Source organism: Bemisia tabaci, chromosome 1, assembly GCF_918797505.1.
Source record: "Bemisia tabaci chromosome 1, PGI_BMITA_v3".
In the NCBI taxonomy this organism is placed as follows: domain Eukaryota; kingdom Metazoa; phylum Arthropoda; class Insecta; order Hemiptera; family Aleyrodidae; genus Bemisia; species Bemisia tabaci.
The window spans coordinates 2,283,188-2,310,638 of record NC_092793.1 but is presented as its reverse complement, the minus strand read 5'-3'; the positions used below and the strand labels follow the sequence as shown (position 1 = coordinate 2,310,638).

At 42.7% G+C, this 27,451-nt stretch overlaps 1 protein-coding gene across 1 annotated transcript in view; it reads left to right on the top strand.

Moving 5' to 3' along the window:
- The first annotated feature begins 7,854 nt into the window (after positions 1-7,854).
- Positions 7,855-27,451, top strand: part of Amun (protein amun) — a 70,399-nt gene continuing 50,802 nt past the window's right edge. The window contains exon 1 of the mRNA XM_019051761.2: positions 7,855-8,289. Coding sequence (XP_018907306.1) covers positions 8,141-8,289 — 149 coding nt within the window. The 5' untranslated portion in view covers positions 7,855-8,140. The remainder of the gene's footprint in view (positions 8,290-27,451) is intronic.

Genomic DNA, 27,451 nt, shown 5'->3' with positions numbered 1-27,451 from the left:
GAAGGTTGGTATTATCGTAAAGTCGTTTACCCCTATAATAACAGAGCATTAATTTTTCATTCTAAGGCCGGCCTAACCCCTCGTGGGGGGGGAGGGGGCCCCCCACCAGTACCCACCCTATAAAAACCGTCAAGATTGGCCGCTTCCTTGAAGTAGCGTTATGCGCAAAAATGGGCGGCAAAATGAAAACAAGTAGCGTTTGTTCTGAGAGGACATCAATGTGGATTCTTGTGGGAGGTGACAGGGGGGAAGGAGGTACATCCTCCTCCCTCCCCCTCCCCCCTCCCCCCTAAAAAATAATCACGAAAAACGTTAATTAAACGCGAAAATTTCACTTTATAAGACGACTTCAGGGCTTGTCATTGACACGCTTACACTAACATAATTTAACGAGGGGGAGGGGAGAGGGGTTTACCCTCCCCCCTCCTCTTCCACCCCCTCCCCCTCCTCCAAATAAATAATCACGAAAAAATTTAAATAAACGCGAAAATTCCATACTCTAAAAGGCTACTTTCAGGGCGTATCATTGTCACGCTCACACTAATATAATTTAATGAGAGGAGGGGGGGGGGGGTGTTAGACATCTTAGCCTCCCCAGCCAACATTAAAAAAGGGTGGGGCAGGGGTAAATTATAAACGTTACTTACTTAATAATAGGAGGGACGGGGAAACCTAGCTGCAGTAGGAGAATTTTAAGATTTGAAGGGATACGTAATTAAATCAGGGAACGTAGAGATACTATTTTATTTTTTGGAAATGACTGAAACTGAGGGGAGTTTATTCATAATTGACGGAAATGTACATACTTAAGCTTATGTCAACATTTTTGAAACGTTTGGAGAATAGGCTCAAAGTGTATTGGATCGTTTGTCAAAGTATAACGCGTTTAATTAACGTTTTTCGTGATTATTTTTAGGGGGGAGGGGGAGGGAGGAGGGGGAGGGAGGAGGATGTACCTCCTTCCCCCTGTCACCTCCCACAAGAATCCACATTGATGTCCTCTCAGAACAAACGCTACTTGTTTTCATTTTGCCGCCCATTTTTGCGCATAACGCTACTTCAAGGAAGCGGCCAATCTTGACGGTTTTTATAGGGTGGGTACTGGTGGGGGGCCCCCTCCCCCCCCACGAGGGGTTAGGCCGGCCTTAGAATGAAAAATTAATGCTCTGTTATTATAGGGGTAAACGACTTTACGATAATACCAACCTTCTTCGCGTTATTGGCGAGAAATCGCGGCGAAACGGTCATTTTCGCGGAATTTTGAGATATTTTGACATTTTAAGCCGCCCCATTTTGGGGGACCGCGGGTCCTGGTCAAAGTCACTTAAAACTTTTCTACACCAGAATTTTACGAGCTTTCAGAATGGTTATATGGAGTTTTGCCCTAAAATCAAGCCTTTTCGGGTGAAAGTGGGAAAATTCGCGGAAAAGTCGGAATTCTAAGCAATTTTGGGGGGTTTAGGGGGGGCCTACTCCCCCCCACCACGATAAAATTCGCGTAGACAAGGAAAATCTTATTCTACTAGTTGAGAGCTTCAAGAAAATCACCATCTTCAAAATTCCCACCGGGGGGGGGGGGGGGGGAGGGTTACCCCTTGCTGGCCCCCGGTCTATATGTGCGATTGCAGTTTCCGCTCAACGCGCGCCGAGCGATTTTCGCGCGCCAAAATATGGTTCCAAAATCGGATTTGAGTGTTAAAGATCAGATTAAATGTTCAAACCGTGCAAAATATGTTTTAGGGATTCTTGAGGGTCGCGAGTTCAAAAATTTCAGATTTTTCAAAAAATTCACATTTTTTCCGTTATTAAGAGGCCTATCGAGTACCGACAGACCGGCCGCTCAGTGGACCTCTCAAGTAGCGATACGGAAAAGAGATGAATTTTTAAAGTTCGTATCTGATATTTTTGAACTCAGCGACCCTCAAGGATCCCCCAAAATGTATTTTGCACGGTTTGAACATTTAATCTGATCTAATAACTCCTAAATCCGGCTTTGGAACCATCTTGGCGCGCGAAAATCGCTCGGCGCGCGTTGAGCGGAAACTGCAATCGCACATATCTCCGGAACTGTTTACATCCCCAGCGTAATGGACCACTCGTTGGATGCAAAAAAAGACAAACAATTTAAAAAACTGGTTTTGATTTAATTAAAAAAATTAGTACCTTGTGAGTTTTTTGTTTAAAAGAAATTTTCTCAACTCAAAAACTGAAAAAAAGCACATATGTTAACTTGAAAATGTGATATCGGAATTTTAACCTTTGGAATCTTGAAGTATGCAATTTTAGACGATTTTTCGCCCAAACCGGACCTCGACATCTTTCTTCGTTCGAGAGATATCGAGGTTCACAGGTTTTGACTCCCCCCCCCTCCTCAAGCACCCCCCCCCCCTCTGAAATTTGGGAAAATAAGAAGCACTCAAGTATGAGTAATCGATAGGCAAAGTTTGAAGAAACTCCAAGGGGGGGGGGGGGAGGTTGAAAAAGCCGTTTTTGGCATTAAGCTCTTTGATTTTTTGCAAGTTCTAGTTCGTGGAGGAACTGCAGTAACTGGCCCAGCCCACAATTTCATTGTCTGAAATATAAAAATCGATTATAGATTCTCATATACTTCATGAAACTCCCTCCCCCCCCCCCCAAAATCCAATATGGCGGCCATATATAGTAGTACAGCATGCAGACTATATACCTATAAGGTGAGGTTGGGTAATTGGGCAGGAGTTCGGAGAAAAATGTCAAAATTTCAACTTCATGATTTTTTTCCCATCATTATATTGACAGTGGAGGCTACTTTTAAATTTTTTTTAGTAAGTACAACACCTTGTCTAAATGTAGGAAGAGTCAAAAGTCGAATTTCATCTTTCAATTTTTTCCCACAAATTTTCAAAAATTTCCCGTTTTTTTCACCCAGTTACCCAACGTCGTGGGGTAACTGGACTACCCCCCCTTAATTTTTGAGGGGGGCATTATTTTTAATTCTCATTGGCCAGAAGGTGATGTCCTGCTCATGAAGGTTTAAGAAAATGTCATTTGAATGTATATAAACATGTTTAAGTGGTTAAGAATGATGTCGTAACAGTTAGCGGCAAAAAAACCCTCAAATCTGAGAATTGAATAACGGTAAAAAAAAAATTGTTTCCTTGTAGATAAATGCTTAGAACTTTCTGTATTACTACTTATAAAGTAGTATTGTATACCAGGACACTGTTTGGCCACTTTTAGTGAGATTAAGCATGATACATTTTTAAAAAATGAAAAAAAATTAAGCCGCAAGGCTGATCTGGGATAGAGTCAGGCGCCAAAAAGTTCCCTTAATTTTTAAGGGGGGCATTATTTGTAATTCTCATTGGCCAGAAAAGAATGTCCTTCTCATGAGGGTTTCAGAGAATTTCATTTGAATTTATATAACCATGTTTAAGTCGTTAAAAGTGATGTCGTAACAGTTAGCGGCAAAAATGTAATTAAGTAATGCTTAAGTTATGCTATAATTGACTTAAGTTAGAAGTTTAGTGTGCTGGGAACCCTGATTATTGGTCTTTGGCACTTAAAAGTCCACAATAGTCAATTAGTTTTGACATTTTCAGAAGTAAACAAACACCGAAGCACAGCAACCTTGCAATGGGTAACTCGCGATAAATTGCGATTTAATTGGAGAATGTATCGCGATTTTATCGACGTCGCGATTTATTGCAATATTATCGGGAGAAAAATCGCGATAAATTGCAACAAAATCGCGATATTATCGAACGCGATTTTATAGAGATAAAATTGCAATAAATTGCAATTTTTCATTAACGCATGAATGACGCATATGAAAGATGTTTCTATTCCGCCGCCGCCGTTTTTACCGAGATCCGTTGGTAACTTAACCATCTCATTTTTTTTTATCAATTATTAGTATAATGTTACAAAGACAGACTGGTAAGCTTACCTGAAAACCGGTATTTTTACTGATTTTTTCAGGTAAGAATGCCACTTTTATTGGTAATCAATCCCCGGTAACTTTACCATTTTATCTCGGTAATTCTACCACAGTCGATAAAAACTATTGGCGTTTTTCCCAAGGTCCATCGGTAACTTTGCCATCTCACTATTATTGGTAATTTTACAGAGACAGAATGATGAGATTACCAATAGAACCTTATTTTACCAACCGTATTTCAAGGTATGAAATAAAATACAGAGGAGGGAAAATTAAAAAAAAAAAAAAAAAAAAAAAAAAAAAAAAAAAAAAAAAAATCCAATGAAAAATCGGTGTCAGTCAACGCAAAGACATAAGTTGTGAGGTTGCGAAGCGCCGATCCATGTATAAGAGGCTTCAATTCGCACACGCAAGTCATATAGCGGTCATAGCATAGTGACAATGTGCTGGCCTTCCACCGTAGCGATTGGGGTTCGAATCCCCGCGGAGGCTCCGGGGATTTTACGCTCGTCTTCGTCAAAGGACCTGACGGCTGAACCTAACGGCAATCGGCTGACAACTTTAACCCCTTTTTTTTGGCGATTTTATCAATCGCTAGGATCATCAACATCTGAGCGATCATCCTCGATCTTATCGCGATAAAATCGCAATTTTTTCGGGCCGATAAAATCGCAATAAAATCGCGAAAAGATCGAGGATAATCGCTCAAATGTTGATGATCCTAGCGATTTTATCGCCGATAAAATCGAGGATAATCGCGACTTTATCGGCGATAAAATCGCGATTTTTCCGTTGAAAAATGCTACTTGGGGCAGGTGCCACCACTGCCACCTGCCCAGTTACCTTGGGGTGGTGCAGTTACCCCAAAAAGGGAAAATTTTCAAGGTAACTGGGCATCAACCCTTTGCAGCCAGTATTTTCATCCAATTACGTTGTAATTACTCACGCATTACACAAATACATCATACATGAAGAAGAATTGTCAAAGTTGAATAAAATACTTGCTGGGAGTGAGATATGAGGCTCTTTTCGGGACCACCTCCGGCGTTGTTTTGAAAAAAAAGCCGTCCAATTTTCGGCACTTCACCATTCACCATAAAATTTTTTTTTTGAAGTTATGTTTACATGTTCTAGATGGTTTACGTCATAATGAAGGTATGCCAACAGTGAAAACAATTTTTGCACTAATCTGGTAGAAATACAGAGGGTACTGCCCAGTTACCCCACCGCCCAGTTACCCAACCTCACCTTACATATACCTACTCAGAATACTGCATTGTAGAAATGCCCTTCCATAGTAACACATCACCTTGTAGAATAAGTAATTCGAAAAAAGTGTAAAACTGGTACCCACTTATTCCTCACAGGAAAGCTGTATATCGACGGCGTGCGGCAGGCGTAAGTCCGTGATCGCACGTATCTCGTTTGCGGTGTCTGAATACCTATCTCCGCCTCCATATTATTTTTTAAAGGAGAACAAAATGACATCATTCCTTGAAGTTTTTGCAGAATTTTCTTCGCACGGATATGAAAAATCTCGGCAGTTTTAAAGAATTGCCGTCGAGTAGTTTTCTGTTTAAAAAATAAAGTATGACAGGAAGTCTGCGACGTCCTAAACCGAGTTATGTGATTGCCGACTTACACACACCGTCGCATACCTCCTAGGAAGCCAAATTCTTGTAAGTACCTACATATTGATTTGACTTAACTATCCGAATCCGGAGAATAGAGGTGCCTCAAAAACAGTGGCGGATCCCCGCAGAAATAAATACCCAGTCCATGCACTAGAATAATAATTACGCTAAAAGAGGTACCTACCCCTCCTCCTTTGAGGACCCTGAGGACCTTTGTTGAAGTTGAAAATCGACAAATGATATTATTCTTCAAATTTGAAATAATGCATACAAATGTTATCTTAGGCCCGCTACATTCCATCTCGGGCCCTGGTACCAGTCTTAAGGCCCCAAACACCGGGGGGGGGGGGGGGGGGTCCGAGGGGCATCCCCCGAGAAATTTTTGAATTTATAAATCAATTCGGACGCATTTTGAAGCTTCCATAACGAAATTTTCCATCAATTTCTGCGGAATAATTACACTTTTTTTCTACTTTCAGCAAAAATTACTTGCGAATTCTTGCATTCAAAACATATGGAAAATTTTTATTTTTCTGAGGGGGGCATATGATAGATACTATTTTCAAAGCTAAGGGGGCCAGGCCCCCCTGGACTCCCCCTTCGTTTGTCTATGGCAAGGGAGTTGAGCCATGAGCCATTGAAGTCGAGGATGCCCAGACTGGAGACTCTGAGCATCTATGACGACGGGAGAAAATGAAACGCAGTTACTAAAAATATCCTTTTGTACTGAAAATCTTGAAAATAGATAGAAATTTTCCAAGAGGTATACTTCTTTAAAAATTTAATAAGAATCCTACAGTGCCCCAGTGTGTTTTTGAAAATTTATTCACCTTTTGCGAAATTTTTTAGGGTAAATTTTTCACTTTTTCTTACGAAACAAGGGTTGCACTTGCATGTGAATTCGTAGTGGTTTTGCACGGGCCCCCTCCGGGGCCCGGGCCCCGGTACCAGGGACCCAGTATCCCCCCCCCCCCCTTGTGGCGGGCCTGTCTATGCTAAAACTGTTCATAATTCAATTCGAAAGGGGCAATTTTGTTTGTTTTCAAAATTGTCCGGGCAAACGTAAGCATTTGCTTAGTCGGACGGGGTGCCAAATGACCCCTGGACAAAATGGCCCAAATGGTATCGACTCACTTTGGATCTGCCACTGCTCAGAAGCTCTCTTCAAAAATACAACTTTGATCTACCTACTACCTACTTGTAGAGTAACTAGGTACTCGCTGACTCATAAAATAGGTATAGTATTAGGCCTTGTCTCCCGGGGACGTTTTCATGGGATTTATCCCAAGTTCGAATCGCAGGAATGAAACTCCTGGAATTTTTCCCTGTTACTACCGTCTCCACGGGACGAGGCTCATTACAGTCCTGCGACAAGTTTGCGCGGGAAGATAAATTAGTAAAAATCGAGTGTTAAACCGGGATTAAAATAATAATTGAACGGTATTGACAAGTAGACCCATTATTTTAACTAAACAAACATGAACAGAGGAGTAACCAACAAAATATCATATACTAATTCGCTTTCACTTCTTCTTCCTCTCTTAGTTGGTCCTAGGGGTATAAGGACCATACCTACTCTGTACCTACTAGGAAAAATATTGATCAACTCAATACTTCTCCCAACTTTGGAAGTGAGATTTTTCCCTAGGACAAATCCCTTGAAGGCGAAACGTTCCGTGGGGACAAAGACGTTACCTAAGAACAGAATTCGAAAAGTGACTCGAGCAGGAAATACAAGCAGCAATTTTTCCTGGAAAAAAGCGCTACTATAAATTATAGAGAACAGAGATAACTATCGATAATATATCGTTAAAATGAAAAATATCCGGAAAATACCCATGGAGTGAGCGAGGAGCACATTCAAACTCTATAAATGCTAAAATGAGTAAAATTTTCAAAGAAGAGCGGTTCAGAATGCATCCGTGTAGATAGGACAGATAATACAGAATGGGGTTGTGAATAGAAAAGAGCGAATAACAAGGCGGCGCGGCGGCTGAGATCGGGTGTTTTTTAACCTTCTGCGTTGGCTGTTGGGAGCCTGGGAGTGGAGAGCGAAACAGGCTAACGTAGGGAGATATGCATTAGAACGTCGCTTGGCCCTGCTGCGTTGGCTTGGGCATGGGTGTTCTCAGTAATATCGAAGTCCAAGTCCCCCTTTATGCCAGCATAAAACGAAGCCAGCAGAGAACGGCGGATAGTGGCATAGCACGGAGCGAACGAGTGGGTCTCAGCGGGTCGGAAGAGGGAAAAAGAGGTCATTTTATATGTGCTTGCTTTCCACTCGTTGGAAATCCCCACCACCAGCGCATTCAACCTTCTCGCTCCGCTCTCGGCGCTGTCGAGGGGGTATCTCTCAGCCAGCGCTCCAACTTCAACTCCCGAACACACTGCATGAAGCAATACGTGACTGTGTACTTAGGACGGGGCTCCTTACTTTCAGTGACAGAACGCTTAAATTTCAGTGCCCGCGGTGCAAGTTTCTGTGATTTCGTTCGCCCTACGTTTAGATATTTTATCCTCTTTTAAACTATGATTATTTCTCTTCTCTCCTTTTCGAATTTAATGATTTAAACTGAGTTGTTTCACAATGGCTTCCGTTAAAGACACTGCTACGTTTTTCGTTGAAGGTTCCGCTAAACAGTTCGAGCATGTATTGAAATTATATCCTCAAGCGCTGAGGTTGAAGGCTGAAAGAAGAAATAAGAAACCCGAGGAACTTATTAAGTTGGACAATTGGTGAGTACTTCTTGTGAAATTATTCGTTATTCTTGATTAATGTCAATGAACCTTGGATTTCATTATATCATTCCCTGCAGATCCGACCACTCAATTAGGAATGTTTCCCTGATACTGTCAGATCCTGAGCGCGGCCGCGGACTCAAAAATGCCAAACATGTGTCACGTGGGATCTTAGTGTCATTTGCAGCTCGCATTTTCTTAGTCTCTCACCAATTTCTCACTTTTCTACGTGATAGTTACGATGGTGTCGTCATAATTCTAGGTGACGTTTGCCTTGATAGATTAGCCTACTTAGATAATTCCTGTTAATTTAAATTTTCGCCCATTATGTCTTTATCAGGGTGCCTTTAAAGTTGGCAAAGACTATAATTGCCCAATTTTCAATCCCTATTTTACAATTGATTTTGCCAAGTTCAGGAAGCTATTTCATAACCTTGTTCAAGTTACAAGATGGAGTCAGAACAAAGACTCAGCCTTTATACCGCTGAGGAAATTATTCCTTCCTCTCCTAGTGGTGTTTCAGCTCCAGCTTTAAGTACACTCTTCTGTCTTAAGCACCCACTGTAAGATTACTTATTTTAAGTTCCAACCTTCATTACTATAGAGTTTAAGTAAATGGACCATGACCAGATTTCGCAAGGCTAGGTTCGCCGGGCAGCCGTTTAGCCTGGTCGTGGAAGATGGTGCTACTTTCTGCATCATTTATTCATTTTATTTTCAACGTTTACTTACTTGAATATTAGTTTAGCTTTCTACCGCAATTTTCTCTTTCAGTTAACGCTATTATGTTTATGATAGTTTTGCTTCTTACTTAATAGAGATTAAATAACTGCTTTGGTGTGGCTGTCTTAAATATGGTTAATGTTGGAGCAGCATCAACATTATGCTGACAGACGCTCTCCATAACTTAAGAGTCAAAACTTTTTCATACAATTTTGGAATTTTATTGATTTCTTCAAGAAAGTCTGTCTGTAGTCTTCAATTTTGACCTTGGCAGAATACATTAGCATCATCGTACTTAAGTACATTTGTTTTCGTGAAAGTGGACTTTTTTGTGTTTACATTCGTTATTTAAGTACTTAGATCTTGTAATTGATTATGCAAGAATATTGGTAAAAGATTAAATTACTGGATGGGAAGAGGGGATGAGGAAACAGTAAGGGTGTATCGTATTCGCTTATTCTCAAGAGGCAGGATGGAGAGCCACGTTTAGAGGATGTTGTATTCATAACCTATCGAGAAAGACTGTGCTATTGTTTTGAAAAGTGTTCTCGTTCATAGCTTAAGGTCATAGTGCCACTACAGCCCCTCACCTCCCAAAATTTTAATACTGGTACTTAAATTTGTGATCAATTTGTTTCACTGAGGAGCATTATTAGCCATGCTATTACCCTTCTTTCCAAGATATCTGGTGGTAAGAAAAACCGAAGGAGTCAGAAAATATATGGCAATCTGGAAAAGTCAGAGAATTTTGAAGGTCCTCTCCTAGGCTTAATAACTTCAACTGTTGCCATCTGAGAGAGCATAAACAACCTTTGGAATGCCTTTTTCCCTAATTTGAATCTCAAGAAGAGGGAAATTTTTTCTTACTTAAGATTAATGCAAGCCAGCGCAATCAAAATAAAATTTTAATGAGAGTTTTGTTTGAAGGCTAAGAGGTGTCCTGCTTACAAGTGTATTCCAATGTTGTACTTACTTACTGTATTGAGATTTTTTCACTTTTTCTTTGTTCGCTGAATCAATTATAGCGAGTGAGACAATTCTGAAATTTTTGAGTTTGAGAATGGAAAATGAAGAAATTTGGAAAATCCTGCTTTCGTTCCCAGCCGCACGCTTTTGTTTCAGAAGGGTCTTTTTCGTAACCTCCTTCCCCATCCCCAAATAATGGGCAGTTTTGTGGTATTTCGAACCCACCTCTCCCTCTCGTACCTGTCTTTAAAGGTCTTGGTCAGGTGATGCCAGACTCAGGAGTAAAAAACATCGACTTTCGAATTCCACAATTTTATAAATTTTTGTGAGTTCTCGTAGCAATAGAAACTCACATACTTAAATAAAAGAAGTGAAATATTGAAGGCTTTGAAAGTGAATGGGAGTCATGAGTCATCTCTTTCTCGCCTCTGAGAAGGTACAAAAGAAGACCAAAATCATATCATGAAATATATGTTACGGTATCTTACTTATTCTGCATGAAAAGAGTCTTTCAAAATTAATGGCTACATTTTTGCGTTGTTGCCAAGCTACAAAATATCGGCAAAAATCGCTGAGAAGTTGAGAATCGTGTTTTTCTACCTTGGTAAGGGCTCCACAGGGGCACGAAAACATCCCCCAGCAAAATATCTTCTACACTATTTACAACCGCTCTAATCAGATTTCATAAATTGGACCCAGGTTTTTTTTTATATTAGAGTAGGTCAGAGGTCTTAGGAAGGGGGCAAAATTCGAAATTCCCGCTAATGATAAATGGTGGGAATTTCAAATTTACCGGAAAATTGAACAAAGCGGAAAGTGTTGAATCTTGGTCTGTTGAATCCGGTGATTCGTCAAGCCCAAGTGACGTTGTCGAACTGGCATGCGATATATCGCATCTTTTCGGTCAAAAATCTCGACAGATTTTGAATTTTCAGCAAACAAAAGGATGATAGCCCCTGCGCATGAGTCTAAAGAATCATTCTGAACCCACAAATCGGCAAAATTCAGAGAAATGAAAGCAGGATAGTGTTTGGGAAAAAACCTCGCATTCGATTCAGCTATCGATTTCTGTATCAAATGCGAGGTTTTGATCCAAACACTATCCTGCTTTCATTTCTCTGAATTTTGCCGATTTGTGGGTTCAGAATGATTCTTTAGACTCATGCGCAGGGGCTATCGTCCTTTTTTTTTGCTGAAAATTCAAAATCTGTCGAGATTTTTGACCTATAAGATGCGATAATCGCATGCCAGTTCGACCACGTCACTTGAGCCTGACGAATCACCTTGAGGTCATATGGGGGCACACATAATATGTTGATCCAAAAACTAATTAGCATACCTACCCTAAAAGACTACTAATAGTGAGTCAATACTCGTAAAAGGAGGGCTCTAGCTGATTTCTAGAATGCTGAAACAGTGCGATGGAATTGGGAAAACAGCTTGAATCAAGTGATTTTTTTCCGCACCCGAGACATTTTTTTCCCCAAGAATGCTGTAGCATACTTAAGTACGATACCTAGGCGCAACTTTTCCCCCCTGAACAATTTTGAAATTCGAAAGTTGATGTTTTTTCGACCCCCCCCCCCCCCCCCCCCCCCAATCTACTTCCAGTACTTGCCGGCTGTGTGTGGCCTCTTGGCAATTTTTATTTATTGTTATTTACCTTGTGTTATGAGGGTGAATTAGTATTTTCACAAGTTTCCTTCCCCACCATTATGTAAAGGGCAACCTGGTAAATCAAGGACGCAAGTAAGGGTACTTACGTAGCCCGGTGATGGTATGCATTTTGACCACGCCGTCATCAGCGTATCGAGCAGTCCACAAATTACGTAAGGCACTTTTTCCTCTTTTTGACCCCCCTCCTCCCCTAAATAATTACGTAAGGCTGGCCAGGACCCCCCCCCCCCCCCCTATCGTTTTAATGCATAATTTGATGAAAAAATGGTGTTGAAACAAATCGGTATTGTTTTATACATTACTTACTAATCGCTGGTAGGAGATCATAAAGGATCATAACAGGTGTATTGAAAGAATAACCTGTTTTTAAATTCAAAAAGTTCAGAAAAAATTACATTTTAACAGAAAAACATTAAACGTCTAAAAAAACGAAATTTGGACCGGTCAGTCTTTAAATTAACATAATTTCGGCCAGGCCAGTGTACAAAAGTTTTTTCCCCTCGATTATAAGCGTTGGCTTACATAAGGCTTAGCCCCCCCCCCCCCCCCCCCCCTCTAAGTGCCTTACGTAATTTGTGGACGGCCCCTATGTACCTACTTTATGAATTGACCCCTTGTCACAGTGAGTCCAATATCCCGTTAAATCTATATTTCAAAGCGTGTTTTTTGGTAGTGATGACTAAGCAGTAGTAGTGACAGTGGGAAAATATCCTTTGAGCTTGGAAAGGGGATCTTCGTCAGTTTGTTTATATTTCAGTAGAGGCATGACGTGTTCCCACGTGGCCAGAAAGGGGTGTCACTTGCGGACGTCATGGCTACTCTAAAACATCTCTGAAATGTCTTTTATCGGACACGTAAAGGAGCTTTAACCCAGGCAGTTAGCCTTCATTTTTCAGTACAGGCAACGCGAGTTTCCCCATGTGTGACGTGGCCCGACAGGGATATCATTGAATACGTCTGCATCATTTTTTTTCTTCATCTTTCTAATAAATCTGAAGTAACCTTGTAGATGTCTTTAAATTTTGGAGCCAAAAGTATGAGGTGCCAGGCTAGATCGATTCACTGCAGTTCATGTGACTCTCTTTGATAATGGATTCGTAGCGCAGTTTTTGGTAGTGATTACCGAGTAGCCAGTAGCGACGGTAGACGTGAAATCTCATGATCAAAGCAATGATCCTCATTGCTTTTGGTCTTAGTATTAGGTACTTTAACCCATTTCAGTCGGGCAATCAAGTCGAGCGTCACTTATATTTCTAAGTGAACTATGGTTCTGAAGGTTGAGTGGTGAGATCGGAGTGTTGAGTGCCCTCTTCTTAAAATTTTTGGATACTTTAGTATCGAGTGTTTTAATCAGCCCCTCGGCTTCTTAGCAATACATTTTACGCATTTTTCGAGCACTGGGGAAAGAAAAGAATGGACAATTGTCACATCAACCTGAATGCATCAATCATCAGTTGGCCCATTTGTTAGCACTTAATGCTGTGTTAAATGGTGCCATTTTCCGATGTAATTGTAAAATTTGTCTATTTTTTTCCAGTTCTAGGAGTAAACCGTCCTTTCATTGCCCTGGCACTTGAAGAGAGAGAGGAGAGAGAGAGAGTTTTTGTATAGTGAAGTGGTTTATCTTGAAATACATAGGTTCGTCTCTGCTGCCTGCATCGCTCAATGAGCAGTTTTCGAAGTCGACAGGTGCCACCCACATACTGCGCATAATTTCTTTTTGGCACCGAAATATCCGCCATCAGAGGGCTATGGAAATGCTGGAATTTTGACAAACTTTTTTAATGCATACTATCAGCTACCAGGGACCCCTTGAGGATTCAATAGAGTAGAGAAAAGCTATGCAAAGTGTTCTGTCCCAGGAAAGTCCATTTTTAAGGTGCTTGAAGCCATCCGGTATCTCCAGATTATACATATTTTCGAAAAAAGCCATTTGGCCCCCAGAAAACTCCTTTGAGCCCCTAAATATTGATCAAACTGACTAATTCGCCCCTCAAATTTTTCGGCCTGGAACTTTGTCAATGAACCCGAGAAATATGGTTTTGTGTGCGCCACATTAATAAGTACTAAAAAAACTTCGTGATGGAGATGGACACATTTTAAGTCTGAGTCGAGTTTCATGGACTTAATGTCATGTAAAGCATACACGCACATACGTGTGTGGCCGAGGAAATCTGCATGTCGGTTCATGCCTCACAATTTACGGGTAATTCATAAGGGTGTTCCATCCTTGAGCAACGATTGAAGGGGATTGAAAGGGAGGAAGCGAAGAAATAAAAAGAAAGGCAATGGTTTTACATTCGAGTTAGACATGAGCACCCTTTAACATCCTTCAAGGTACATATATGCAAGTATTGAATTCACTACAGCATGTCATGTTTGATAAGCCCGTGAAGGAAGTAGATGAACTGAGCGGTGGCTAAAAAAGAAGCCTTCTGTTCGTTGCGCCCAAAGACATAAAGACGGAGCACTCGTATTTTGTACTAACACGGGGGTGAAGTGACAAGTGATGCAGCCCTGGCGCTCTTCGTTTGTGTGTGTGTAAGTAACCGCGGGAATCCACGGCGGCAAACGGAAATTTGATTTGAACTTGTCCTCTTGATTTTTGCACATTTCTTGCTCTAAACTCGTTTTAAATGCTTAAAACGAACAAATGAATAAAGTTGGGAGGGTGACTTTTTAAAATAAACCTACTTGGGCTCTGTAACAAGCAAGGATCTCAGGTAGAGTTAGTTTTTCTTTTGCTCATGGTGGTCCTGTCGGTTCAAACAGGCCGTTTCAGTCGTAGATGATCGTTACTCCCAAATGAGATTAATCGGTCGATGCCGGACCATAAATAATCTGAAGTAAACAAATATATGTGGGTAAGTGAATTTGAGCAAAAATGAACCTAGAATACTTAATTTACGCAATATTATTCCGATGCCATCACTTTATTTTAATTTCAAACTTGTCCCAATTAAGTACGCAGCCAATCGGAGAGGTTGCGTCATTTTTTTCTTCTAGCGCAGCGTTTTTATGTCTCTGGTTGCGCCTTTACTTTGGCCGTTGCAGCTGGTGAAGGAGGATGACGGAGCCGCTCGAGACCGCGGCCGGCACGGGGACCTCGGCGCGGCATTCACCGCTCGCCGGCAGGTTGAAATTACCGACGCACCTCAACGACAATCGATGAGGTTGGAAGCGTGCGGATTGTTGACCGAAGTGGAGACAGAAAGCGCCCTCCGAGAAAGGGTGGAAGGGAACATGCGCCGCTGCGCCCGGAGGCCGGAAGAGCGCGGGACCTGCCGCGGCGGACGCGGTCGCGCCGGGCAAGTCCGCGAAGAAACGTGCATAATGTGAGGTTATTTTGATAAAAACACACTCGATCAAGAGCCAGTGGTTAAACGGGTGATAAGGAGCCCGGCCCCGAACTGATAGGGGCACTTCTAGCGGATCTTCGCGGGATCGCCGCTCGGCGCGCCACGCGCGCATCCCCCCTCCTTCCCTCCCCTCGACCCCGACCCCCGGCCCGTTTGACGTCCCATTGTCATTGTTGATGTTGATCAGAGTTGCGAGCACTTTATTTACTTTCCCGAGAACTTACATGCTCCACGCGGCTGGCGGCGGCGAGGCGCGGCGCGCTTCATCTCCCATTCATGGCGCTTACTCCTTTACTCTCGCGTATTTTCGTGGTCGTAGTTCCGATTTCCCGATTTCATTCATAACTCATTTCCAGTTTCCGCCCGCCCGCCGCCGCGTGCGGTGCATTCGCCGCTCTTTTGCCTCCCCGATGCCGCCGGCCGCCAGTCCAAATCGGTCTGCTAGAGGCTCGGCTTCCCGCTATCGGTCTAACTGGGCACTCGAGTCTTGGCCGACACCGACTCGTGGCCTCTTCGTCCGCTCCCGGGCTCCCGTTCGCTGTGCGGAGCGGACTCTCCGGCGCTGGACCCGCTCACTACATGAGCTTATCCGATCGCTTTGGGCTTTGGACCCACTTTACTATTCACGTGATAGAATTCAAAGGAGGATAAACGTTACTCGGTTGCGGTCTCAGGGAAAACGGAGAATCACTCGGTGCTGACAACCTGTGCTCAAGTCGCATTAGAATCTGGTCAGTTTGTCAAACCGAGTTTGATTTGATCCGAGTCTAGCCGAAACTGATCGAGTGGATAAGCATGATTAAAGCAGCACTTACTTATTTGCTCAAGAAAATGTATGTCAGTTGCTCCTTTCTGCTCAGTTCTGCTCCATTCACTGGTGGATCCAGCAAGTTGGCATCATTGTTTTCTCTCCATTTAAGCCTATTATAATGAATCGATTCTCAGAGGAGCCAGGTGCTTCAACACGAATCGATTTTTCAGCACGGCTGAATTGGAAGAATTTCATTGTTGCCAACCTGCTGGATCCGCCTCGGAGGCCATTAGTTGAAACCGTTCCTGGCTTGGTCGGCAAGAGAAGACAAGATATTGCCCTATCTGTGCTGTGTAGTATACAGGGTGATCCAAAAGTCCCTTCCACCCCCTCTAACTTTTTACCTAATTGAAGTAAAGATTTGAAACTTGGGGGATATTCATAGGTCAAAGGGAGCTACTTTTTGGCCCCCCAAAAATGTTCAGGGGGCCCCCCCTTGAGGGGCAACGGCCCCCAACTTCAAATTTTCAAATGAGAAGACCCCTTTTGTGATAGCTCGTTCGAAAAAGCATGAAAAAAGAAAACTTTTCGCGCAAACCCGAAGTCAATATCTCAAACCGTTTCAAAATGGCGGCTGGTTAAAGTTCAAAATGGCCGAAAATTCACACCGGTTATTTGTCGATCGATTTGCGCGAAAATCGGTAAGTAGAGGTATTTTGACACGAGAAAAACGAATTTGACATTTGATTTAAAAAAAAAAACCAAAATTTCGAAAATGGCCGCCGGTTAAAGTTTAAAATGGCCGAAAATTTTCACCTTGGTTTTTTCCTGATGGATTTGCCTAAAACTTGAAATTTGAGGGTATTTTGGCATGAGATAAACAAATTTGAACTTAGATTTCTAAAAAAATCAATTTTTGGTCATTTTGAACTCTAACCAGCGGCTTTAAGTTCAAAAGTGTTAATCTTATGCCAAAATACCCTCAAATTCCAAGTTTTAGTCAAATCTATCAGCAAAAAACCGAGGTGGCAATTTTCGGCCATTTTGAACTTTAACCAGCGGCCATTTTTGAGATTTCGGTTTTTTTGAAAATCTAACGTCAAATTTGTTTTTCTCGTGTCAAAATACCGCTAGGCACCGAATTTCGCGCGAATCCATCTACAAACAACCGGTGTGAGTTTTCGGCCATTTGGAACTTTAACCGGCCGCCATTTTGAAACGGTTTGAGATATCGACTTCGGGTTTGCGCGAAAAGTTTTCTTTCTTTATACTCTTTCGAACGAGCTATCACAAAGGGGGTCTTCCCATTTAAAATTTAAAAGTTGGGGGCCCCCCTGAAAATTTTAGGGGGGCCAAAAAGTAGCTCCCTTTGACTTAGGAATATCCCCCAAGTTTCAAATCTTTATCTCAATTAGGTAAAAAGTTAGAGGGGGTGGAAGGGACTTTTGGATCACCCTGTTTACGTAGATTTTCGACGTATTGTCGCGCCAACACAAATTTCATAAATCGGCAGGTAGCAGGTTGCTCCCTTCAGACAGGGTGCATACCGTCATTAAAAACCGGGAAATATATGAGGAAAGTCGTTGTAGATAACGGCATTCCGAACAGGCCCGCCACAAGGGGGGGGATACTGGGTCCTTGGTACCGGGGCCCGGGCCCTGGAGGGGCCCGTGACGCAGGTGACAAACCACTACGAATTCATGTGTAACCCTTGTCTCGTAGGAAAAAGTGAAAAAATTACCCTAAAAATTCCGCAAAAGGTGAATAAAGTTTCAAAAACACGCTAGGGCACTATAAAATTTTTCTCACTTTTTTAGAGATTTTCAAGATTTTGAGTATATGCAGAATGATATTTTTAGTAACTGTGTTTCATTTTCTTCCGTTGTCGGATGCTAAGAGGCTCCTTTCTGGGCATCCTCGACTTCAATGGCTTAACTCCCTTGCCATAGACGTACGAAAGGGGAGTCCAGGGGGGCCCGGCTCCCCATAGAATTGAAAATTATCATCTGCCTCCTCAAAAAAAAATTTATAGATGTTTTGATTGCAACAATTCGAAAGTTTTTGGTGCTGAAAGTAAACAAAAAGGCGTAATTATTCTGCAGAAATTTATGGAAAATCTCAATCATAAGAGCTTCATAATGCGTCCAAATAGATTTAAAATTTCAAAAATTTCCCGGGGGAGGCCCCCCCGGACCCCCCCCCCCCCCCCCCTCCATAGGCTAGGGGCCCGGGCCAGAAAATTGGTACCAGGGCCCGAGATGGGATGTGGCGGGCCTGATTCCGAACGCGTTAAGCATTTTTTTAAAAAAACTACATGCAGTTATCCACGGGCAGAAATGAAGCATTTTATTCTATTCACTAACCATGTTGTTTTGCAAAATGAAACAAGAGACAATCAATTCGCAAACAAATCAGAGAAAAAATCCTAAATGAAATTTTAGTCGACTTCCTGCAGATCTTCCTGTCAACTTACACGTTCTTCTGTTTCGTTATTAACTCCCAGTATTTTGCTTTCATCGGATCGTCGATAACTTATTCTGGAAGGTTGTAGGTTTCATTCGGTGCTTGCTCTCAGTCGAAATATTTTGTAAAAATTCAGGAGTTTTTTCTGTAGTTTAAAGTTTTTCCTCGTCTACTAAGAAACCAGCGGAAACCGTGAGTGCGGGTGGTTTTTGCACAGCAGCTCGGCTTAGGCTAAAAACCCAACGTAATCTTACAGAGCCCCATCATTTGTGTAACAGGCAGCGATGAATTAATAACCTGTTTTGAGAAGGCGTCTCGCAAAACCACATGTCTCCGACGACTCAGAAAGCCACTTCTGGCTTGCAGCTCTCAGCGACCGTCTGATAGTGAGTTTTTTTTCGAGCAACGTTTATCTTTCCAACCGAGTTTTCAATTTGGAGGAAACAGGAGAAGCTATATCCACCAATAGAAAACATCTAGAAAGTCTCCGGTGTCGTCATGGATGGGAGTCTCGTCCCGTATCATTGTGTGCGTGAATGGCATCTAAAGTGTGTTCAAATGTAGCATTGTAGATTGCTCTAACCCCCAGCAATTTTTTCGCGATGATCGAAGTTAACTTTGATTTCTGAAGTATTTTTGGATGTCTGCCCAAGTCGTTTTATTCCTCAAAAGTTGAAAATCTGAAAACCTTGGGGGGGGGGGGGGGGAATCGCACCCCTTACGTCAAGCATTAATTTCCACTTGCTCGGTACGGCGTCCTTTTTGGTAATCGCATCAATTTTCTTCAGCGACCATTTGATTCATCATATTAACAAAATAAATCCAACGCACAATATCATCCAATTAGGTACATTAAAATCCAAGTATTTCATGGCAATTCTTTTCCTAGGAAGTTTTTTTCTACGCCCCTGATTTTAAGCTTGCTGCCTCACATCTTCTAAATTTAATGAGAGGAGTAATAACTGACTGATATCACCGCTCGTAATGCAAAATGCATTCAAGTTTCTTCATCTCCAAAGATATATCTACGTCCGACGATAAGGAAAAGTAAAAACGAAACACAAATTATAATAATTTCGTTTTTTTTTCGCCACTCTCATTCACTCATCTAAGTACACAGCATCTGGACTTAATTCCGAAACAAAGAACTATCATTTATGGCCCTTTTAGGAACAATGTGCGAGGAGGGACCCCATAAAACCGGAATTTTGCTGTAACTTGGCAACGCTGGAAAATATTTGGGCTCTACCGCTAGAAGGTGTAACTAGGAGCTATGAAGAATCACTGATCCAGATTTCAACGTCGGAGCACATTTTCTTTCATTTTGGCGAGACTTGGTTGAGGGGGTTGTTTAGCGAGTTCGTCGTTTTTGAAGATGTGTCCATTCCCGTACCAACACGTAGCGCTCATATTTTTCTCTCTTACTTCATAAAAACACGGCTTTCTCTGTTTAACTTTTGAAGTGCTGCCTCTGATGGACAAGCCTCATTACATCTAAAACTTCAGTGTAATTACGGTTTTTCGCTTTCTTCCAAAACCCCTGTCCGAACAGAGCCGACTCTAAACCACCATCGCCATTGGCTAGAGCCAATGAAAACATGAAAAAATTCGCATTTTTGTGGGTGAAAATGGTTAAAGATAATTTAATTAACTAGCAGATATCACTTGAATGTAATACAAAAATATTCAAAACATTGCTGTGAAAAATTTGGGCCTAAAAAGCGTTGTGGCCGAATTGATCCCCTATTTAGCGTTCAAGCAGGTGACTGCCGCTTGGCTTCCAGCCGACGCTGGAACAATAAATCACACTTTATAATGAAGGAAAATATTTTCTCACTAATGTCATAGATAAAGCGTGTTCCCGGTAAGATTTACTCCAAAAATTGACAGAGTCAGCCGCGCATTGTCTGTGGAAATCACCAATTTTCAAAAACGACGAGCTCAGCGAACTTCCCTTACGTGAGGGCTCGCCAAACGGAAACAAAATGTGCTACGACGTTAAAATGTGGCCTAATATCTCTTCATAGCTCCTAGTTACATCTCCTAGCGGCAACACGCGGATATTATCCACTATTGCCAAGTTAAACAAATTCAAATTTTTTTTTTAGGTCCCTCCTCGTATATGCAAACAGCTCCCCTATGCATGCAGATACGTGATTCTGTGAATTAATTCCAAATAGTAGTTCCTTATCGCAAAATTCAGTCAAATTGCATTGGCGCGGCGCATACTTTTGTTTTACTGCACAACTTCCTTCTCTTTCTTTCCATTTCTGTGCTTTATGCCCGGCAATGAAGGAGAAGGTGGGTCCGCTCCTACAATTTAGCAGACTGAAATGTTGTGATCCCATGAAAATCCAATTTAAAGAAGAATCTATTCGCCCTGTAGGGGGTTTCAGGAAGCTTATCGATCAGCCCTTCAGCCAGCTCGAAAAATAAATTGAAGGGTAGGCTCCACGAGAGAGCACCATGCATGGTGCATGCAGACCGACTCCAGACCGTAATCAGCCGATAATCAATCTGAAGAGCCCTACAGTCCTTACGGAATTTCGTCGAGCGTTTCTTTGATACGACGCGACGTGTCCACTGAAAAGAAAAAAATATATGAGCGCCGCTCTTATCAGCTCATCATCCTAGTCTCAATCGTCGCGTCGCCGCTGCGCGCGCACTGTTGCTCTACGCACTGGCATCGACTCTTTTCAACTATTCGGTGGTCAAAGGGTAAAACCACGTATCTCCGTTTGGGACGTTGCAGACTTACTATCGTTCTGTAAGTATTTTTCTTCAGGAAACTTGACAACTCAATCTCTTGAACTTTGATTGTTCTTCTCCATTAGCAGAATACCAGGGGGCTACGCTCCCTGGCCGCTTCGCGGTCCAACCCCTTGAAGGCGTTCCGCGCCATCAATGGGGCGCTTCGCGGCCCTATTTTTACTAAGCGTTACCAGTTACGCAAAATTAGGAGGTCTTGGAGCTCATAGTATAGATACCGCTAACATTTGGGTCATTCCAAGTCAACTCAACCAGGCCCGGGACCCGACCTCCTTCGATTTGGTTGAAAATTGATATACGGAGTCTTTATATCATTCTAACAAACTACTTTGAAGGGTTTTCCCATTCGACGCCTCGTTCGCGAGATATCGACCCCCAAACATGGAATGCATTTTAGCGATTTTCATAAAAGCCCGGTTTTTAGTGATTCTCATTTTCTCGAATTCCCTTTCTTTAACTCACCTTAGCGAGACTCTGGATAAATCCAAATTACTCACAAAAAGTGTTCCTAGACCAACTCATTATGTAGATTCTAATACTAATATGCCATCGGAATCGAGCAAAAAATAATTTAAATGACCGTAATTTAGGGTTTTTCAAAATTTGCTATTTTCTTGCTTATCAGTGTCCAAACTGAATTATCCAAAAAAAAAAAAAAAAAAAAAAAAAAAAAAAATCAGTCGCTCCGATTTTTTTTATTTTTTTCCCCCTACGTCAAGCTTAGGATATTATACTTTTGGTTGATGTACTTCAATCAATTGCTATCGGACAGTTAAGGGCCTAAGAAAATTTAAATAGGCTATAAAAGGTAAAAAATTATCTTAAAAAAACCGATTCTATGTATGTCAATCCAAATATCTCGAAAAAAATGTGTCAACCATCGATATTGTTTCCCCAGGTCAACCTTCAGATGTATAAAATTAGACTACGAACATTTTCGTACTTATACCGATCGATTTACGGTCCGATGGAGACTGGAACCCGACCGAAAATGCTCAAAATTGACGCAAAAGACGATTTTCACACGGTAACCGATTCATTTCATGGATACCCAATGCAATTTCGTATTTTCTCTCTCTACTTCAACCGTAAGGTGTATACTTTCGAGTGCTCAACACTTGCACACAACGTGCATCGATGGGTCACGGATCTAAACGGAAATGAAAACCGGTCGGAAATGCCTTAAAAGAAAAAGAAAAAAAAAAATGACGGGAAAAGGCGATTTATTACAGTCAAGGGGCATGTATGTTCGTCTCGTGTGTACGTTCGTGATGTGGAAGTTGTCACCATGATTTAATCTCTGCCTGTTGGTCCCTAGAAAGAGAACATATTTGCTGGATTCTCCGATTTTGATTTCAAGCTCCCAAGAATAAGTTGGTGGTAAAAATGGCGGCTGAAAATTATGATCTTTGTAAAACGGCTTACAACACCGAGAGGGTTGTCGATTCTCATGTTTTTTGGGTCGTAGATCCCAAAAGAAATTGTCAAACAGACCCCTCGACCCCAGTAATTACCCAAAATTTACGGTGGCGGCCAATTTTGGTTCTTCAGTGGCCAAAACGTCAAATGCGACGCAGAGAGGAGTAAACACTCTAGGTATTTGTTATCGAGGTCGCAAATCACCCCGCCGCCCCCCCCCCCCTTCAAAAAAAAAAAAAAAAAAAAAAAAAAAAAAAAAAAAACAAACTGAAAACGAAAACATTTCATGCCAAATGGGTTTGATTAGGTGCATGTAAGGGCCATATTCGGTCACCATTTTGGTTAGAGCGTTCCTGATACTCCGTGGCAATAGCATTCTGTTCGATCCCCCCCCCCCCCCCAAAAAAAATATATATATATGTATATAATACAAAAACTTTCCCGGATGAAATAAAATGATCCTCACGTATTTGGAGGCGCTGAATCCGTATATAACCTCTGTTTTTTCCGTCACCCTCCACCGGCCACCGTCCAACGAAATAGTCGTGGAAACACCAAAATGTCCGTTTTTTAGGGTATAATCGGCTTTTCTGGAGAATTGGAGGGTGATGAAAACCTTGGCTCTTCATCAGAATGTAAATGTGACGATCGACAGAGGTATTTTTCTAGTGTTTTTCGTGTTTGTCGGTTGGCTGCCCTTTTGGGCCCCAAGAGATCCATATTTCGACGTGTCCGCACTCCATCTAGAAACGACTCTACAGCAAACTCGGTCTACGGTGAAAGAAGCGGGTAAGCATTTATGCCAACTACACTTGGCGTAAGAGCCGCGGGCATGCAGGCGTTTGGCCCGGGCGCAACTTTTAGCGGTTCGGGGATCGTGAGTTGGACGGCGGACATAGTTGGGCGGCTGCTGCGGCCGGCTGGGGCTGGGACCTCCTCGGTTGAGTTATGTATCAGCAACTATCATCAGCATTTTGCTCGGGATGCGGATTGTGGATGTGACTCGGGGAGAGCTTGCACATCCGGCGGTTCTGTTGTCTCAGGTTCTGGCCACCGACGCCGACGGCCCGGGCCTCAGCACTCGGTGATGACCGGTGAGTGGTGCATGGTGACTCGGCCGCCTCGCGATTCCGCTGATGCGGCCTCATTTCCACCGCCTCCTTTATTAGGTTCAGTAGAGTTGTTGACAACCTTTGTAGACTCGAGACAGAGTATGGTCATTTCGTCGCTGCTCAGGGCGTATCACGATCATCACGACGTAACGAGAAAGTAAAAATTCTAAGAAGGGGGAGAGGGTTCTCAAATTTTGTTTCATGCATACATATGAAACAGACTTTGGGAACTTTCTATCAACCTAGCCCACTTTCTTCATCAAATCATCATAATTTTGTGAATATACACTAATTTTCCTGAAACACTCACGGGAAACAGCGCACCTCTCTGGAAATGGTAAGTTGAATGATTAATGCGACGTTGCCGCTTCATTTTATTGGAGGTCATTAGCGGGAGGGAATCGGAAACGGACTTGGCCAGCGGTCATTAGCGGGAGGGAATCGGATCCGGGAGGGAATCGGGTGCCGCCCGGATTATTGCGTGTTTGACTACTTAGCGTCAACTCACAGAGCGCCTTCAATCCGTGCATCGCTCGTCTTGCGTTTTGCCTATCTTCCACCTTCACATGCCGCATGATAGGGTTCCGTCATCACAAACTACAGCATCTTAGCTCATGTTACAGGATCCATTTGATTGAATTATGTGACCTGCTCTTAGCCTGCTAAATAGTGTAACGGCAATATCAACGATGTTACACCTGCTCTGGTGTTACAGGTGAAGTTGTCTAATAATGCTGCCACCAATTTGCGGCAAAAAATTGAGTAAAAGAAGGACCAGTCCTTCTTCAAGAGTTTTTCAATTTTTTTCTTTTGTATTCCCCGGTTTTGCGCAAAGCTACTCATTCATCAGCATTCTTGACCATCTTGGTTGTACATTGGAGTTTGACGACTGACTGCGGGTTTTTTTCTAGTGCTTTTCGTGTGGGAAAGTTCTTTCCACAGGTGGGTCCAGACGATTCGAATGGGGGCCGTAAGGGGGCCCGTGGTGTCCCCCCGAAAATCTTCGAAATTTTTAAGTATCAAATATGCAGATTGTTTTGTCCTGAATAATTACCAAATGTAGGCGTTCTTTCTTCTTCTTTTCTCCGTTCCCTCTTTCTCTCCTTCTTCCCATTTTTTCCCTCTTTTTCCCGAACGAACTGGAGGGGCGCACGGCGCACCCTCCTATGCCCTCCCCTGGATATGGTCCTTTTCGGCCCTGAGAGCTCCTTGCTTGGACATGGACATCCTTTCCCTATGCAGTGACTCTACTGGGTGCTTGCCCCCGTCCACAAAAATTCGGTTTATCTTGACTTTTGACGTGGCGTGATCGAAACATGCGCTTCCTCATGCATTTCAACGCTTCAAATGAAAAGTGTGATGTCGCAAGACAATCGATGTCTGTACGAACTAAGTGAGGAGCTGCAGCCTCTGTTTGCTGATGAAGCCAGAGTAAATTGTATCCGTCATGTAATCAGAACTTATGTCTCGGTCCACTCTTTACTCTGGAGTTTCATCCGTGTTTACCAGTCCGAACAAAGCTGATAAAACTGTAGATTCAGGTTAGCTCAGAATCTCGCTCTTGCGTAAAGACAAAAATGCCATTGGTTTCATCGAATGTTTTCAACCTATTTTCTATCGTAGGAATTACAGTTTCCATCTTGACTTCTGAACTGCTCTGACGCGTGGTGGTCCTTGGAGAGGGCGAGCCGGCCGGCCCGCGAGGTGATGCGTCCCGAGTACTGACGGGTACGGAGTGCGCAGAAGCGAAAAGATGAGACCCCTGCGAAATGTAGCCAATGATCTGTCCTGATCGGAGAAGCAGGTGGCTTGTCGCCACCACACATGCAAGAAGTTCCATTGTAATAATAATTAATTTCGGATGGTTTGAGTCAACGATATACAGGGTGTACCAAAAGTCCAGCTCCCCCCCCCCCCTCTAACTTTTAAACGGTTTGAGGTAGAAAAATGAAACTTTGGAAATGTTCCTATCTCAGAGGGGACCATTTGGGGGGAGGGGGGTAAACATTTTGGTCCCCCCTCAGAGGGGGCGGGGGCCCCCAACTTTTTTTTTTTCAAATGGTAACCCCTATCTTCTGATACCTCATTCGAAAGAGCATAAAAAACTAAGAATTTTGGCGCAAACTACAGATCAATATCTTAATTTTTGACCGAGTTATGATAGGTCAAAGGTCAAAAACCTATTTTCAAAAAAATCATAACTCCGGTTCACATTATTGTAAAGAAAAAAATAAAACGGGAAAATTTACCAAATAGTGTTCGCTTTTAATTAAAAATTTCAGAAATCACTTCGAACTAATTTTAAGGGGGGGTTCGGACCCCGAAATACGTCAGCTCAAAAGTCATTTAATTTCCCCGCAAAATAAGCCAATTTCCCCTAGATTTGCCTCCACATTATCTTAGTAGGGTCAAAATCAGTTCAAAATCACGTTGGCAAGTCCCCAAAGTTCGGGAAAAGTTCAAAAAAACGAAATTTGTTCGTGACACCCTGTAGAAACTGTAGATCGGTGGTGGCCTACGAACAAACGTGACACACATGGAGCGGTCGTTCGATTGGCGGGCGGGGAGTGGAAATGACCAATCGCTATCTTCGTCATAACCTCAAATACAAGTGATCTTACAGGAGTTTTTACAATAAATCATTTAACGTTAAAACTTTCATCGGAAACTCACTTGATGAATGGCTAAGTTCCATATCTGGACACAAATTTTCAAACAGTTTGTTCGAAATTTGATATGAGTCCATATTCAGCAACAGTCCCATAAGAAGCCGTAGAAACCGACTATCTTCGTCCTAACCTCATTGTTGCCCCTGGTGTGTTACGAATTTCACTGTTGGCGTAGCATACCTAGGATCCTTCTATCTACAGTTTCTAGAACGTTGGTTTGAGTTCATAGATTGTCTGCTCCTTCGGGCCCCAAAAGCTCCGTGACCTTACGAATCCTAACCTCCAAAATTATAGGCTTGCGCAACTCTCCCTACATAGGTATTCAAATCCGAATTATAACCACAATGAGGTTTTCTTGGGGTCTAGGGCTGTGAATAATGGGAATGACTGCGAGTCACCGTGGAATGAAAATTCTCAGGAGATGTCAGGGAATCCGTGCCTGAAACCGAAAATCTTTTCCTCCGACTTATAGAGTTGTTTCGCGTCCAAATTCTTCGGAAATGTTATGACTTATTAATGAGTTGCATGATGTTACAACTAAGCCCCTATTATTGACCTCCTGAATGACTTATTTGAGTACCAATTTGACCACATGATATAAGCATGAGGAACGCTTTTGGAATTCAACATTTGAATGTGCGCCAAAGAATCGGCAGAGCAATGAAAAATTTCTAATATTCATAATTGGAATTCGGGAGATTTTTATGGTTTTTCCCAAGAAAATCTAGGAGAAGTAGGAGAGAGCTTCGGTTTCTCGCCAGGGAATTAGCTCCTGCAAATCAGGGAAAAATAAGGAAAGAGCATTCAAGGATTCTTGCCACTTGTGGTTCATTTGTCACTCCTTCGGGGTTTTAGCGAGGAAAATGTGAAAATTTGTTGAAAGGCTGCAGTGGGTGATGGTGGCGGTGAGCGCGGAACGTTATTTCGGGGCAAGTTGAAATTTAGCGGGGGTTTTCGAAGTTAGCGCTTGGGGACGAGGAGGGGGCGGAAAGCTGTGCGCGGGGACGGCGAAAAGCAACGAACGGGGGAAAGGAAAAAAACAGTGCGGCGGAGACTGGTGCATGGTCGACGGTCGACGGTGCTGGCTGGGAACGAAAACGCTGAGAATGAGAAATTACGTTGCGATTAATAACGCTGCCGTTGGAGGCCCGAGCCGAGAGCGGAGCCGGGTCGAGCTCGGCGAGGCGGTGAGCGCGGCGCGCGGGCAGGCGGGTGTGCTAGCCGAGCCCGGAGCCGACGAGGAGGGTCGAG